Source organism: Capricornis sumatraensis, chromosome 8 (genome assembly GCF_032405125.1).
Source record: "Capricornis sumatraensis isolate serow.1 chromosome 8, serow.2, whole genome shotgun sequence".
NCBI classification, from domain to species: Eukaryota; Metazoa; Chordata; class Mammalia; order Artiodactyla; family Bovidae; genus Capricornis; species Capricornis sumatraensis.
Genome location: NC_091076.1, coordinates 14,805,913 through 14,823,335, shown reverse-complemented (window position 1 = coordinate 14,823,335; position 17,423 = coordinate 14,805,913). Strand labels below are relative to the sequence as shown.

General features: G+C 50.8%; 2 protein-coding genes across 2 annotated transcripts in view; one reads left to right on the top strand and one right to left on the bottom strand.

The window, feature by feature from the left end:
- The first annotated feature begins 4,138 nt into the window (after positions 1-4,138).
- On the top strand, positions 4,139-7,934 carry TMEM45B (transmembrane protein 45B). Its single transcript, XM_068979097.1, has 5 exons — positions 4,139-4,319; positions 4,796-5,002; positions 5,954-6,138; positions 6,583-6,728; positions 7,748-7,934. The coding sequence occupies exons 1-5, from the start codon at positions 4,139-4,141 to the stop codon at positions 7,857-7,859; spliced, it is 831 nt and encodes a 276-aa protein (XP_068835198.1). The 3' UTR covers positions 7,860-7,934.
- Positions 7,935-10,870: 2,936 nt separating this feature from the next.
- Positions 10,871-17,423, bottom strand: part of NFRKB (nuclear factor related to kappaB binding protein) — a 32,837-nt gene continuing 26,284 nt past the window's right edge. The window contains exons 23-26 of the mRNA XM_068976808.1: positions 15,904-16,671; positions 13,215-13,321; positions 12,455-12,590; positions 10,871-12,347 (exon numbers count right to left, since the gene is read on the bottom strand). Coding sequence (XP_068832909.1) covers positions 12,222-12,347; positions 12,455-12,590; positions 13,215-13,321; positions 15,904-16,671 — 1,137 coding nt within the window. The 3' untranslated portion in view covers positions 10,871-12,221. The remainder of the gene's footprint in view (positions 12,348-12,454; positions 12,591-13,214; positions 13,322-15,903; positions 16,672-17,423) is intronic.

Here is a 17,423-nt window from a genome sequence, read left to right as displayed (position 1 = left end):
TGCTGTGGATGCCAAGTCCTTGATTCTGCTAATTTTGAGAAAGAAAATGAAATTCATTTTTTCTGTTTCTTTTTCTGATCCTCTCACTCACGTCCATATACCCTTTTCCTTCACAATTCCTACTTTCGCCATCTACAATAGAGGCAAAGATTGGATTTGTTTTAAAAGGCACTGTATTGACAGGCAAATGGCGCTATCCCTGGCTTCTCCTTTCCTCTGCACCACTGCCCCGCCTCCTAGGACTCTCCTTTCCTTGCTCCCTACTCTTCCCCACTCTCACCTCCTTTTCTTTTGACAACTTCTACCTGTCAATTACCTTCAATGAAAAAGAAAGAATACAGATTGGGGGAGATGGTTCAAAACTAGGACTCTAAGGAAAGACATGAAATTCCTTTTCCAGTGATCGCCGCATGAAAAGTAGTGAGCTCGATTTCCAGCTTTAATTCAAAGCTACTATCCTTCAAAACATTTAACCCTCCCTTCATACTCCCATTTTATCTCGTGTGATACCAAAAGAGAATAAACATATTAAAAGCAAGGGAATTTGTGGGAAGAAAGTGAAAGTTGCTCAGTCATGTCCACCTTTTTGCCACCCCAAGGACTATCGAGTCCATGGAATTCTCCAGGCCAGAATACTGGAGTGGGTAGCCTTTCCCTCCTCCAGGGGACCTTCCCAACCCAGGGATCAAACCCAGGGATCGAACCCAGGTCTCCTGCATTACAGACAGATTCTTTACCAACTGAGCTATCAGGGAAACCCACCTTTATGGAACCACTTTCTAATGTTTTCTTATCTGTAGCCTTTCCTTAGACTGAAGTATTTTACAGGATTCTGTGTATTCAAGGACCCTCACCCCTTAAGTGTTTACCATTTAATGTTTCAGAATTTTTTTTAAAGCTGGACTTTTCAAGGACTTAGTCTATCTGAATAGTATTGTACAAATTATTACAAGTCTACATTTTTACTGTTCTGTTTGAAATTACTTCATTTCCTCTTTTTCAAGATTGGACCCATCTTATCTCTCTAGACAATCTATAATGTAGCTAACCTAATAACCTATTGGGCTTCCCAGGTGGATCAGTGGTAAAGAATCTGCCTGCAAAACCAATACAGTATGTTAAAGTAAAATAAAGTTTAAAAAAAAAAAATCTGCCTGCCAATCCAGGACACGTGTTCAATCCCAGGCTGGGAAATCCCCTGGAGAAGGACATGGCAACCCACTCCAGCAGTCCTGCCTGGGAAATCAAAGGGACAGAGGAGCCTGGTAGGCTGTAGTCCATGTAGTTGCAAAAAGAGTTGGATGTGACTGGACGACTAAACAACCACCTATTAATCTGTGTTTTTTAAACTTTTTCTTTTTCAAATTCTTTTCCCATTTAGGTTGTTACATAATATTGAGCAGAGGTCCCTATGCTATATACAGTGGGTCTTTGTTGGCAATAACTTACTGATTTGTTAATGAAATTTCCCCTGCTCCTCTCCCCTGTCAAGTCAGGATACTTGGCCTACCTGGTGGTATTATGGAAAAGCTCAGCTAGACTCTCAACAGCAGCATTTATTAAGTACACAGTAAGTTAAAACTGGTTTCTCCAGACAAGGTGCAGGTCCTAGGATCCATTGGTGTGAATTTTTAAACAGGTAGACAGGAAGGGTGAGGCTGGACAAACTGGACGGGCACCACTCAAGCAGACAAGAACTGTCCCCATTTAGGGTTCCGCTTTTCAGAAAAATGGGGAAGGGCAAGGAGGATTTGCAAAGGTGGCTTTCTGCACCCTGATTAGGAAAGCAAAGGAGTGTCACAGGCTTGATCTGGAGAGGGACAGGGTTAAACATTACATGAAAATGGAAATTTTGAAAAATGTTTTCCAGTAGAGGATTAATAAAGAATGAGAAGGGGGCCTTCCGGTTATGGCATAAATAGGCAATTCCTTTCTGCAGCCCCTGGCCCCCTCCCACTCCACAATAAGCATACCACTAGACAAAGTTACCAAAACCACCTATTTCAAGGAACTGGAAATTGGCCAAGGTAGACAATAAATGGTAAAGCTGTGGTGACTGTTAAGGTACTTGTTAAATAAGGTCCTGGAATGTCGCATGGTGAGCCTCAGTTTGACAAACGCCTACAACAGAACTGAAATAGAAAAACTGGTCACCCACAGGACCTGAAAGAGCACATTGTGGGGGGCAGGCTGTGGGCAGAGGGGCAGGACTGCGACACACGCCCTTACTAGGGTCCGCAGATGGACTGCTTCAGGGTTCCCAGGGAAGCCAAACTGGTCAACTCAGACCACAAAGAGCAGGGTTTGGGTACGCTTTGCAGGCTTCTCATCCGAGGGGTACACTGTGGGGAGGGCCCTGGGACGTCAGATTGTTTATCACTGTGACTCAGCAGCTGTTTCAAGAGTGTGCTCACAAGAGGTTAGTGTCAGTTCAAAGCCCCTGCAGGCCACCTGCCACACAAAAGGTGCCGAGGCAGTGATATTATGGAAGAGCTCAGCTAGACTCTCAACAGCAGCATTTATTAAGAAACGATTTAGACCTTCAGGTAAGAATGGTGGGAGACCATGGCCTTTTGGCTACACCCTAATGGGGTCCCCCTCACTCAGTCCACGTGACTTAACTAAGATTTGTGGACCATTTTTTTTTTTAAGCTTTTATTGAATTTGTTACAACACTGTTTCTGTTTTACTTTTTTTGCCACATAGCATATGGGATCCTAGTGCTCTGACCAGGGATCAAACTCCAAGCAAAATATTAACCACTGGTTTGCAAAGGAAGTCCCCCTCAGTCCGTGACTTTTAAATAAGGTGGTGCTGGCCATGAAAACAAGTCACTCGGCTACCTGGACAGACACAGCTCCTGATGGTGATGGGGGCAGGCTAAGAAATGTTTGGCTTCATGGGCTAAACATGGGAATGAATGCTGGGCAGTGAGCAGGGGAAATAAACGCACAGCTTTGCTAGCCTGCGGTCACAGTCCCAGCTGGGTGAGCAGCAGGCCAACCAGGAATTTAACAGGGAAAACCCTAGAAATGAGTTACAGAACAGTTGCGATAAAGCTCTCTGCATATCTCTGGCTGAATGACAGGCTTTGTCATTTTACCAGATTTGAATGACCTTATACTTAGAGTGGTACATAAAAATCCTTCATTTTTCAAAATAGGTGAAAAAACAGTATTTTCAACAGAATGTCTTTACAGTGAGATTTATTATCAATTAACATTCTCACCGTGTCTTTTGCACATTCTTCGGTGGTCTTTTCCTTACTAACGTGTAACAGCTCTGTAGCGGAATATCCATGTCACAGCTCCTGCAGACGTCTTCCTGAACAGTTTGCCTTCTCATTGTTTTATATGTAAGATGCTTATGCAGGTGACTTTCTCTTTTTGAAGTCCCTCTTTTACCCTTATGTTTAGGAAGGCTTTTCTATTCTAAGATCAGGAAGTATTTACCCATCCTCTGTTCCCTCCCTTCTATTTAAAAAAAGAAAAAAAAAAAATTAGCTGCCCCGGATCTTAATTGCAGCACTGATTTTCTAGATGTGGCATGCAAACTCTTAGTTGCACCATGTGGGATCTAGTTCCCTGACCAGGGAAGGAACCTGAGCCCTTGCGTTGGGAGCTCGGCGTCTTTGCCACTGGACCATGAGGGAAGTCCCCCCACCCTTTTATTTTACCCATGCTTTTAAAGCCTTGGACTTCCCTGGTGACTCAGATGATAAATAATTTGCCTGTATTACTGGAGACCCAGGTTTGACCCCAGGTTTGGGAAGATCCCCTGGAGAAGGGAACAGCTACCCACTCCAGTATTTTTGCCTGGGAAATCCCACAGACAGAGGAGCCTGGTGGTCTGTAGTCCATGGGATTGCAGAGTCAGACGTGACTGGGTAACCAACAGTTTCACTTAAAAAAATAAAGCCTCAGAGCAAGTGTATTCTCCTGGGCTTGTTAACTCACTGAATAGATAAGACTTTAGTGACATAACACAGGTTTGTTCTATGAGGAGGGGCTCTTTCTTAATACAGCTTACAACTCAGAAGCCTCAGTCATGGATCGTGTTTCCTACAGAAACAACCATTTATGTCTTCATTCAGCCACCTAACAACTGTTGCCTTACTGTTTAGGTGTCCTGGGACTTGATGGCGAACTTCAAGGGCCATGCGCTCCCCGGGAGCTTCTTCTTGATAGTTGGACTGTGGTGGTCAGTGAAACACCCACTGAAGTACTTTTATCAAAAGGAGAAGAGCAGCCAACTGATCCATCACTACCAGCGTCTCGAGATCATCGAAGCCGCAATCAGAACTTTATTTTCAGTCATCGGTAAGGTTGGGGGTCTTCTGACTCAGGGAATTCTCATCAAACCCAGAACACATAAGCCATCTCATGGCCCCTGTGAAACAAGTGTCTCCACCGGTAGGGGTAACGGAGAATTTTTAGTTGGGTGCTAAATATCCTACCATAGCATCCACTGTGTATCAGGCTTTGGTAGGCTGACGGCTGATAGCACCTTTGCTGTTGGTTGTTTAGTTGCTAAGTTGTGTCTGACTCTTTTGCGACCCCATGGACTGTAGCTGTGTGGCTGCATTCCTATTGCTCTTTGTCCCTCTAAGGAACAACAGAGGCATGTGTCTGCAGATTCCTTGGCAAATACCTTTCACGGAAACAGTGGCATCCGAGGCAGCAACATGGGTCCACAGGGCCTTGGCCACTCCCACCTGTCCCTGGGGGTCACTCGGCCATCTGTTGGTCCTGGAGCGGCTCTCCCCTCCCTGACCTCCATTCTCGTTTCCCTGCAGGGATCCTGGCAGAGCAGTTTGTTCCTGACGGGCCCCACCTCCACCTGTACCACGAGGACCACTGGGTAAAACTCATGAACTGGCAGCACAGCACCATGTACCTGTTCTTCGCAGTCTCGGGCGTCGTGGACATGCTGACCTACCTTATCAGCCACGTTCCCCTGGGGCTGGACAGACTGGTTATGGCTCTGGCCGCCTTCAATGAAGGTAACAAGGTGGTATGGATGGAGATTTAGAGGAACTGGAGCACAAAAGATCAGAAATATTGCGAACTTATTTACCTTCCCCAGAAAATCCCACTCTCTGAACTTGAAAACCCTACACAGGACCTGATCCTGTGCCCTGGATGGTACAAATGAGAGACCCATAAAGCAGTGCAGGGAAGTATGGGATTTTTAGCCGAAGTCAGGTGGTGTCAGTGGTAAAGAACCCGCTGGTTAATGCAGGAGATGCAAGGGACACAGGTTCAATCCCTGGGTCAGGAAGATCCCCTGGAGAAGGGAATGGCAACCCACTCCAGTATTCTTGCCTGGAGAGTCCCATGGACGGAGGAGCCTGGCAGGCTACAGTCCATGGGGTTGCAGAGTTGGACATGACTGAAGCAACTTAGCACACTGGGCACGGGCTCCTCCTGCCTGCCCATGCGGCTCCTCCACACACCATCAGGCAAGGGGGTAACCCTCTGGTTAGGGGAGAAGGGCTCTGCACCTCACCCTGATGCAGCACAGTCACTGTCTGGCTCCATCAGAAGGCCCACCAGCAGCCAGGACACAGTTCCTAGTGTAACTCATGTTAACTGGGAAAGTGCAAGCATGTCGTGATCCAACCCTATCATCTGCTTCTGTACTGCAGGAAGAACTGAATAAAAGGCTGAAAGAGGATAAAACTGAATTTCAGGTATACACATACGACTTGTCACACATCAGCAACACCTCACCGTCCTGTGATGTACCCTACCATCTCGGTGAAGAGATGTTAAGATTCATCCTGTGCTGCTTACACACTTACACACACACATACCCTGCATCAGAGTTGCCCCTGAGCGTTGCGTGAACTGGCTTCCTGAGTGCTGGAGGATCCAGCTTTCACGCAGACATTTCCCAGTGAGGCTGAGGTCAGGAGGGGCTGCTCGGGCCTGACGGTCTCTGCTCCACGCAGGCTTCCTCTTCTATTACCACGTGCAAAACCGGCCGCCGCTGGACCAGCACATCCACTCCCTGCTGCTGTACGCTGTATTCGGAGGCGCCCTCAGCCTCTCCGTGGAAGTAGTCCTTCGGGACAACATCGTGCTGGAACTCTTCCGCACCAGCCTCCTCCTCCTGCAGGCCACCTGGTTCTGGCAGGTAAACCCATGCCCCTCACTTGGTGCGAGCCAGGATGAAGCAGGTGTGCTGAGCAGGCCAGGAGAGGCAGCACTGATGCACCACACAAAGGGGCTCAGGGCCCGCTTCTCTGCCCACCCATGACCTGTGACACCTTAGCCGTCCACGTCCTGCTGACGCATAAACAAGTGAGAGGCTGAGGCTGTCCCTGACCGACCTTCCCAGCAGAGCTACTAATACTGTTATCAGACTCTTGCTAAACTGCTCATCTGCAACGTGGGCCCTGAAACTTTAAGCAAGGCTGCACTGGACCCAGAGCTGAGAGCAATTCCCTGCAGAGGCCACTCAACACAAGCAGAGGGGTGGGGTGTGAGCTGTCTGGGTAACTGCAAACACTCTGGCGGGCTCAGGGGCTTCACGGGCCCAACTAACAGCAAGACTGGCTCCCCTCTTTTAATCCACCAGATTGGGTTCGTGCTGTTCCCGCCTTTTGGAGGCCCTGAATGGGACCAGAACAGCCACGACAACATCATGTTCGTCACCATGTGCTTCTCCTGGCACTTCCTGGCCGCGCTCTGCATCGTGGCCGCCAGCTACTCACTGGTGTACTGGTAGGTCCAAGAGGAGGTGACTCTTGTCAAGTGTGTCCTCCTAACCAACCCTGTCCTGGAAATTTATCACTCCACACTGTTCTTACCTCCAGTGACCACCTCTCCTAACTGAGCAGTGCAAACACCCACCACTTGATGAGGGCCAGGCATACACCTACTTCTGTGCAAGGTACTCTGTGCCTGCACACGAGGGTGATGAAATCTGAGAAGACACAGGACCTGTCTGGTCACAGAGATCCGACAGACCCAGGTTTGGAAGGCAGCTCTGGTGGGTTTTAGGCCAGAGGTTTGACAGGAGCAGCTCTGCATCAGGACTCTGTGCTGGTTCACTTGGAGCCCATCACCTAAGCGCTGGGTGCAGGCACACGTGACCCTCAGGTGAGACGCCACAGCAGCAGGCGTTCACTACGGCACTGGTCTCCAGGTCATGAGAGCAGCTCCGAGTGCCAGGCACTGCCTGTGCCCTGGCACTCTGGTCACACTTAGTGTATAAATCACCTCACTTCACGGCCCCCCTGTGAAGGATGCACGTGATGTTTGTAGCTGGGGAAACCAAGGCTTCGCAAGAGTGGGTAACTGGGTCAAGGTCACCCCAGGAGGAAATGGCAGAGCCCAAGTCTAACCACCACGCACCTGGTCCTACTAGTTCTGTGTCGTCAGAGATGCCTCGTTCTCTCCTGGTTCCTGACTTCCCTACCCAATGCAGAGATGCTTCACCCAGAGAGTTCCACACACATTAAACAGCAGGCAAGCAGGCCGTGGTTCCTTTTAGTTCTACTGCCCAGTCTGTGAGATGATAAGCTGGGGGTGGGGGGAGACCTAGGTCCAGTCTCAGTTGCAACACTAACCTGTAAGTACTACTGATCCTGAGGCCCTTCATCTCCCAGAGTCCTGTCTAAGCGGTCAGAAAGGTAGTATTTGAAAGAGACAGAATGCTCTGAGAGCCGGTGAATGCCTCTGCACCCCTGGGTGAGGCAACTTGGGGGCTCACCCATCTGCCCTTGCTGTCCCCATTACAGCTTCTTGACGCGGGTGAAGAGGCCGGAAGACAGAGAAGTCATTGGGATTCAGAAGCTGAGGTCGGACCACACATACCGGAAGGCCCTCCTGAGTGGCTCAGACGAGGAGTAGGGGCAGCTCCCGGTCAGCAGCGGAGGGTGGCGTGTCCTGAAGGTGCTCGGCCAGCCATCAGCGGGCCAGCTCCCTGCCTCTACCACCGCCCTCACTGTGATCTGCTCCCAGGGTCCCACCATCTCGCTGAACCAACTAAGGTCCGTGTGGATGTGCTATTCTGTCGAGAAAAATGAAGTCAACCTTTATGTGCATCTCAGAATAAGGAAAAATCAGACTGAAAGTTTCAGAACAGGAAGTGACCTCCTGGATGAATTCAAGATACAAATCCGGAAGAATTTACTGTTTTGATAATTTAGCCCCATTTCTCTCAAATGCAGCAGGTACTTTCCTATCAGAAATCAAGTCAATGACAGAACCTTTAGAGAGATAACTCTAATTTTTTTAAGTAAAATAATCCACAAGCTTTGGTATTTTAAGTATTACTTGTTAAGCATTTCCTAACTAATCCTAATACTCCAGAGGACTGCAATCCCACTCACTGTTGATAAACAACGAGTTTGGGCCAAAGTGACTTTGTGTTTAACCAGGAAGCCAGTCTGGTCCAGCTTAGGGCTGAACTCAGATGTTCTTACTCCTCAGAAGTACCTAATGACAGGGTGCTGAGAGAGCTCCATAATGAGGCAGAGAGAAATGTCAGGTCAAGGGAGGCTTTGAATTTAAATATAGCTGAAAGCAAAGGATGAGAATCCTCCAAATCCTGCAAAGAATGTGAATCTTAAATGAGTAACAAACTCTAGATACGCAAGTCTTAGTTCTGGATCTTTTTTTTTAAACTTCCTTCAACAAAAATTTATTAAAGATATACTTTGCAACAGCACAGCAATGGTTGCTAAGGATTATAAAATATGTGTCCAGCATGGAATTCAGCCTAAAGGGAGCGCTATAAGCAGTTCCATGCAGGGTGACTGGTGTCTCCAGGACATGAAGGAGGGGAGAAGGCGGCGGGGTGGGGATGCCCTGTAGAAAAGCACATCCCAGGCAGTGAGAATCCAGGTATGAACTCTTGAGCAAAGAAAACGTGGAGTTAATCAGGCTCTGTAAGAGTGGGTTAGGACATATGTGAAAGGCCATGTGGACTCACAGTGCCACTCATTCGTACAGGATTTCCCAGACCTTGAAATGCACTCAATCTCGTGAGATTCTCACAACTGCCTGCACTGCAAGAACATGGGGCCCTAAACTGAACAGGAGTAGCCTAAGGCCACAAAGTCACTAAGTCCCTAAGCCAGTCCTCAGCAAGACTCAGAGGCCAGCTCCTCTGTCCTGCACTCTCCACTACTGCACACCCACTCAGCAGAGGTCATCTGTGTGAAGCCGGATGCTCTGCGGAAGAAATGCTATACTTATGTGACAGGCAACCAACCTCCCCGGGTGAGCCAGCAGCTCAGGGCTGAAGTCACACCTCAGGGATTAACAACAAGCTACCTGGAGATACTGACAGAATTCTGAGAAAAGAACCCGCGGGTCCCCTTTCAGGATTCACTTTGCTCTGCGTGCTAAGTACGGACCCAAACGTTCACTGGGCAAGTCCTGAATGAAGCAAGTTCTTTACTGGTATTTAATGTAAAACATGTTCTTTCCTCAGGGACTGGAGGTGAGAAGAAACCTAGTCCCAGTCTTCCTTTCACCAGGAGGGGACAAAACACTTTAGGGGACTGCAGCATCTTCTCCAAAGTGAGGGATTGAGGTGTTGAGGGTCAGATGCAAATGTTAAAACTTGTTTTGACACCCCCTGCACAGCACAGGTTGAGACACCTTCATGGAGGTGTGTGTGATGAAGTACAAACCCATCATGATGCCCTGTACCAAATCTAGTCTCAGATACGTGGTCTGCATACTTACGCCAGGCTCTGAACCAAATTCTTCTGGATTTGTTGTCCCCAAACCCCCACGATAGTTCCCATGTCTCTGCAAGACCCCTGAGGTCTGCCCGGAAGCAGCCACAGCCGGTGCCTGTGCTGGCAGTGTCACTGGAGCAGCCTGCGGGGAGGAGAGGCTGCCACCCTGGGGACCCACAGACAGGCTGGGCAGGCAGCACCAGGTCACACATCACCAGGGTTCTGAAAATAACCTGTCTGCTAGGATGTAATGTCTGGGCACCAGGGAGACAGTCAGAGTCAGGTGACTTCAGCAAATAAAGTGGGGTTGAGGGTTAAGGCTGGACACATCATTAAATCATTTGTTAAGTAAATTCAGAAGAGGTTTGTTTTAACCAGCAGCAAATACCAGAGCCAGGATTCCTCAAATTACTGCCTCTTTCTCACCCGGAAACCAGGACCCGGGGTTTCCACGTGCAATGTGCTGCAGGGAGTGACACCGTGTGGACGTGCCCTCCTCCACTCAGCTCAAAGGCTGTTTTCCCTCCCTGCAGGCTCCACCTCTCCCCATCACCAACCTCCTCTCTGCGCCAGCCCTCAACCACCCGTCAAGAGCTCCATCCTGCCCCACCCCTTCACCTCTGCAATCTGTCCCCTAGGTTCAGCCCTCCCGGCTTGGGGTGGCCACCAGGTCTCATCAGGACACGTCACTTCCCCACAAGAAGGCAGCAAAGAGAGCGCTTGACCAACAACCAGAAGACTGCACTAATATCTTGGTTCTTTCTAACCTCAAGACGCAGATCCTCTCAGTTAAAAAAGGATGACCGTGCCTATTTCACAGATCTGCTTTAGGAATCAAACGTCTTTGTGTCCAGTGAACTGCTCTAACTTTCTCTGCACCACTGCAGCTTGCCTGATACTCAATTTCCACCCAGCAACCCCTCCCAAAGACGACATTCCACTTCTCTGCCCTCCAACTCCACTTCCTTACCCTGACCCCATCAAAGAGTGTCACTGAACTTTCATGGGTGAGGGAAACATTCTTAATAACCTGGATACTTTCCTGAGAGACAGGAAAGCCCCATGACTGCAGAAAAGCTTTACCACCCAACGCCCACTCCAATATGAAAGAGGCACATATTGTTGACAACCAGTGCTTTTAATTACATTTTAAAACCACATTCTGAGCTCTGCCTATAGCTCAGTGGAGACTGAGAACCGTGAACAGCCAGGAGCTAATAATAAACCCAGACCCATCTCCTCTGCAGCTGGTGCTGCCTCGTGGCCACATACTCCCCGGGCCCACCACACTCTGGTGCAGAAGCAGCAAAGTTCTACTCAACGGGTCAGGCAGGAAATTTTTTGGACTTGAGGCTGTGCAGTCTCTGTGACAACTACCGAGTTCTGCCTTCTAACTGGAAGCAACCATAGACCATACCTAAGTGAATGGGTGTGGGCTATATTCCAGTACTTTTTTACAAGACCGGGTAGCCAGCCCAAGGAACAAGGTTTGCTGACTCTTGCTCTGGAGCAAAGTAAAACGTACCCTCTCTGAACCACAATAAAGCTTGTGCTGCGAAAGCAGTTATGTGTCCTGGCCTCTGCCTGCTCTGTCCACTGGCTCTGGACATACACGTAGACAGGCTTGACAAGGAGGACAGAGTCAGCGAGTGAAGGGTGGACCACAGGCAAGATCCTGACTGCCCATCTTTAGGCAGAGCTGCCACACTAATTCCACTTCTGGGACCCCATGCCTCACTGCCCACGTTTCTCCCCCAGCTCATGGCCACTCTGTCAGCATGCAGCTATCAAGTCAGCCAATAACTTACTAGCAATCTTGCTGTTCTTTCACTCTGGTCAAAAAATTAAGTAAATCTGCCTGCAATGCAGGAGACTTGGGTTCGATCCCTGGGTCAGGAAGATCCCCTGGAGAAGGAAACGGCAACCCACTCCAGTATTCTTGCCTGGAGAATTCCATGGACAGAGAAGCCTGGGCTTGCTGCAGTCCATAGGACTGCAAAGAGCCGGACACTACTGAAGCAACTTAATATGCGTTTTTGGGGGGTGGGGGCGTGTCTAAGCCCAGGTTTCTACTTGATAGAGGTATACAACAGGTTTCTTCAAAAAATGTTACATAAAAATATCTGGACACAGAACGACAACCCAGACCACCAATCACAGACAAGGCCAGGGTAAACACAACCCCTGCACAGAACGAGTCTCACTCACCATCCACATACCCGTGACATTAGCCCGTCCCCAGTGTCTCCTCTCGGGAGAGCTGGGCTCGTGTGACCACGGTGAGTTCACACACCCCCACCAGAAACACTTCTCCCGGACCAGACAGGACAGAGCTCAGGGGCCCAGGACACCTGGCACAGCCCACTCCCCACGGAGCGCAGCTGGCGTCCCACTGCTGGCCTTCCTCAGACACCCACCCAGCCCGGCGGAGCGGGGCGAGGCAGCCACCGTGCTCCTGCCCTCCCAGCCTGAAGGCCAACTGACGTGGCGTCCAGCCGCCGAATGTCTTCCTCCCTGAGAATCACTGCTGCTCGGGTGCCTGCTTAGGAGACGGGGCCGTGGTCACGACGACGGTGGAGACGGCCTTAGAGGAACCGGAGGCTGTTCCCTGCTGGAGGTGGGATGCGGGGACTGTCTGGATGCGCACCTGTGCACAGAGAGAGAGGCTGGTGGGCAGATGGCCAGTGGCCAGCAGTGAGGATGAGCGCATGGGGAAGGGAGTAGCCTGAGCCTTGTGAGGGCACTGGGCCTCACCTGCGTGGCCTGCCCCTGCTGCTGGAGCTGCTGCAGCTGCTGGGCCGTGAGGAAGCTGACTGGCTTGTTGCCAGCGATGAGCTTCGCGCCCGCCGGCATGGTGGTGAGGATGATGTTGCGGCCCAGCCCCCCGAGGCTGTGGGGGAAGAGACGTGAGGCCAGGCCTGGGCCAGGGGACCCCAGCACTGGACTGACAGGACACGAGCCAGAGATCCCACCCCTTCTTCCAGCTGCCACACTCCCATGCCAGACAAAGGCTCCTGGTGCTCTGGATGAAAAGGCTCTGTGTCTACCTGGTGACCGGCCGGGGTCAGGATGGGCATCAGGAGGTGTGCGCTCCCAGCGAGAAACCCGGCCCCAGGGCAGCTGCCCAGACACCCAGACTCCTGTCTTCACCTTCACTCTCGTCAAGTCAGAGCCACAAAGCCCTGGCCCCAGGGAGGCCCTCACCCTCTGTGCCATCACACCCCAGGGCTTGACTTCGAGGGGAAGCTTCCCTAACAGCACGCCGGTCACCGCGCACTCTACCCAGTGCCTCCTGTCGGTCCCTTGCTCTGTCCTCAGAGCATGCACTACCACCCCATAGACGAGGTTAGTTCACTATTCCTACAGCATGAGCCTGTTGGTAGCACTGACCTCACTTTATCCCCAGCGCCTGAAACAACTTGAGGTGCGTGAGACACTGTCAAGCACAATGAAGGAGCCCAGGAAACCAGCCGCCTTCCACATACCCTCGTGTCCAGGAGCCCCCAGCACTTACTTGGCCCCCAGGTTGCCTTTGATGATGGGGGCTGTGACCACACTCTTGCCCTTCATGGGCTGGCTGATGACAGACAGTGGAACTGTGATCCGTGTAGGCAGCTTACCCTACAGAGAAAAAGAATCAGGTTTATGGAAAGGAGGAGGCAAGGACCACCACGCAGCGTCACCCAGGGGCTGCAGGAGCCAAGGGGTCCTCTGCAGGGCCCAGTGATCCTATAGCTGGGGTCCAGGTGAGGGCTCGTGTGTTCTACCAACGGGTTATCTGTCTGTAAGCCTCCTCCTTCCTGCCGAATCAGAGCAGCCGAGTGCACCTGCCGGCATCAGGATAAAATGTGCGCCCAAGCCACAAGGGAAAGGGTGTGTTCCCTTCAGGGCAGTAGAGGCTGGGCTCCCAGAGGGGAGGCTCTCACTCACCCACGCACCCTGACACTTGGCACATGGCAGCCAGGCGGAAGACCCGAGCTGGGACAGAGGCAATCAGGAGTTATCACGGTTAGGTGCAGAACAGGGGAGCACACAGCAGGGCCCGTTCCTGGGTGCTGTTCCTCCTGGAGATGAGGGAGCAGAGCTGGGGACACTAATACTAAACTCACCCAAGAGAGAAGTGCACCCCACAGTTAAATGTGGGGGAGGAGCGCAAAGGGAGCTGGAGATGCCTGGTGTGTCTGGGACTTCAGGATGGTCAGGGTAGGTCACTACGGCCACCAGTTTCTAGGTTGCCTGGTTTTAACCTTTGGTTGATAAAACTTAACACACGGTAAAATCTTGTGTAAATCTGACTTGAAAAAAATAACTCGAGAGGAGTAATTGACAAGATGCAAAGAAAAGGAATCAATCTTTCCTACAGGTAAGCTGGTTCTACAGCAGCCAGGCACTCGGGAGGAAACCTGTCCCCCGGGCCGGACACTGATCTCCAAATGACTCAACTGTAGCCCCTTAGAAAGCACTGAACGGTGCCAGCAGGCCAGAGGACGCGGCCAGGTGGTGCCCTCAGGGAACTGACTGAGGGCTGCAGGGCTGTGCTAAGAAGCCCGGGGCTGGGGAGACTTCAGAGCAGCACTCACCGACCGAGCATCCCTCTGTGAGCGAGGCAACCAGCTGCCTAGGCACCACCCCTCAACCTGCCTGCCCCACCCGGAGCTCTCCGCTTAGTCACCCCGACTGATGGCCACAAGCTGGATGCCACAGGACACACCTGTGTCAGGACTCGAGAGAAAAGTGGATCAAGTGAGCGCCGCTTCCTCATTGCCTTAATTCTCTGATGTGAGAACCTCAACAAGCATCTCCTTTAAAGCCACGCTGCACTTTAGGGTTGGTTGCCTGGCTTTACTACCGTGTTGGTCCTCCTCTCCCCATCACTCTGGATTTTATCCTAATTGATGAGGTTTTTCTATGCGGCTTACTTAGAGAAGTCAGACTGTGTTCTCTACTGTCCAGATGCAGCCACCATACAGAACACTGCCCCTTACCTATAGGCCAAAGAATAAACACCTGCTCCCCAAAACACACCTGTTGATACAGGAACCTGGATTACGGTAAGGGTAGTGTCTCAAATTAGTTAAGAAAAGACATACTACTCAACGATGCTGAAATAATGTGAAAAATGTAAGATGAGCTTTATAACTCGTGACATTCACAGAAAAACATTTCAAGTGGATTTATCCATTATACTTTTTTTAAACTCTAAAAATATTTTATGAAAATGAGAGCCGACATCTTCATAACCCTGGGCTAAGGCATGAGACGTGAAACCTAGGAACCAGAAAATGCTGATGATCTAATTAGATAAAATGCCTGCAGAGCAAAAAGGCTTCACATGCAAGGTTAAAAAATGACAGACTGAAAAAAAATATTTTCTACACATATAAGAACTATTATGTGGAAAATATAAAGGTTGGTACAAGCTCACACAACATGAAAATACCAGAAAAATACCCCAGAAAAACAATGGCAAATGTCCCATTCACCCCTGGAGAGCCCTCACCAACCTCCCCCAGCAAAGGGATGCCCATCCCCACCAAAGACAAGGAAAAGAGAAACAGAACCTCAGTAAGATGGAGACGTAAAGATTTACAGAACAGGCTCCCAAGTGCTGGTTAAGGGGTAAGGGAAACAGAAGGCTGGCTGATGGAGCGTAAGCTGGTGTGGTCTTTCGCCTAACACAGCGGGAGTGTCAGAACATTTGATGCACACCTCCCCGACCCACTCCAGAAACACTGCCCTGTGTTCACACAACAAACAGGCCCCGTAGCGCCGGGTGTTAACAAAGGACAGTGATCTCACTGAAAGGGCACAGTCTCTGCGTAGAATCTGGAACAACCCCCAAGACATACTTTTAAATGAACAAAGCAAATCACACAACAGTATATAGACTGAGGTTTCTCATAGGGATCTTAAAATTTCGTACATATGTATGGAAATGTTCAGAAAAAGGACTTGGAGGATAAATGGCAAAACACCACTAGTGATGAGCCTCATGAAAGGGGAACCGGAGAGCGGGAAGAGAAAGCTCGTATTTACTCCACGCGCCTCCGCGCGGCTCTACTGTCATGAGAACTACTGCCTGTGCCACACTTTTGTAATGTGTTTCAGAACTAAACAAGCAAGAGTCATATGGTGAATACGCCTGTCCGGGTCAAAAGAGCAGCTAGACTGGGCTTCTAGTCTACACCCCTCAAGTTACTCACAGCCTGGGACGTGGAGACGACCGCGGTGCTGACTGGGACCTGCCGCACGGCGGGGGCTCCGGTCCCGATGCTGATGGGGGCACTGGCCGCCCCAGAAGCCACAGCCACGGTCTTGGACACGGCAGCGTTCACACTGGGCATGGACACGGCCGACGTATGAACAGTTCCGGACCCACCGGCCACTGAGGGCCCTTGCTTGGTGTGAGCTGCAACCGTGATGGTCTGGCCTGCTTTGGGGGGCATCACCCCCAGGCCCTGCACGATGCGAATGGTGGCAGCTGGTTTTGCTTCTGATGAGGCCACTGTGTTTTTCCCCTTCTGGTCGGCCACGCTCACACCGAGCGCTGGCATCAAGCGAAAAGCTGAACTCGAGGCTTCCGCTGGCTTGAGATCAGGAGTCACTTTGACCACAGTGGTCCCTGCTGGAGTGGACGACGGGGCAGTGGCCACACCGGCCTTGGCAGGGCTGTCAGTGGAATGAACGGGGTTGGATGTGACATGGAGGGTTGCCGAGATGCCTTTGCCCGTGGCACCGGCGCCCGTCCCAAAGAGGTCCTGGGTTAGTTTGACTGTGGTGACCTGAGACTTGGCCAGCGTGGCCATCATGTCTGGGGTGATGCGCAGCACCGTCTGGCCCTTGGCGTCCGTGGTGATGGAGGAGGGCGGCAGACGCAGCACGTCCTTGCCCTGGATCCGGAAGTTGGTGGCTGTGAGGGGCACGCTGCTGCCTGTCTGGGGCTTCACGCCAAGCTGCCCAGTGATCGCCACCTGCAGGGGAAGAAGAGCACTGACACAGGTCTTCTCCAGGCTCAAAGGGTTTCAGGGGAAAGCTGGGGAACCTCCAGTACAAGAGACGTGCATTTCACGAACTTTCCTAACTTTTTACTTTGAAAAACGGAGGACGATCACCAAAGTAGAGAACAGCCTAACAAAGTCACGTACCACCAGCTTCAGAAGTCACCACATGGCCAGGAGTATCTATTTTTCCCCACTCTTCAGGGGCCCGGGTGGAGGGAGGGGGGAGTCGGAATATTTTAAAGTAAACCAATAAATACCATTTTGCTTATCAACACACTCGTCCCTGGGTATCCAAGGCTGCTCCAGCCCTTCACATAAAATAGCCCAGGACCAAATTTAAAAGTAACTATCTATTCTTATCTAATAACCACCCGGTAAATATTACAAGACATGCTCACATTTCTCCTACTGTCTCAAAAACACCTAATTATGGCTGAGCCAACCTCCACTTTGAGGCAGCACCAGGCTGGTGCTGAAGGGCGTAAGCCCTGGGACCAGACTTCCTGTGTTTTCACAATGCCTACTTACCTACGGCCAACATCCACATGCAACAGGTGCGACCCTCCTAGCCGAGGAACTGTGTCTAGTGAGCCACCGCCCACCTCTGCTGGACCACTGAGTGTCACAGTGCCGCCCCCACCCTAAAGCGTACCCACCCCTGCCTCACTCTGCATCCCCCTGCAGCCTCAGGTCTCCGCCCTCAGCAAAAGCAAGGCTATCTA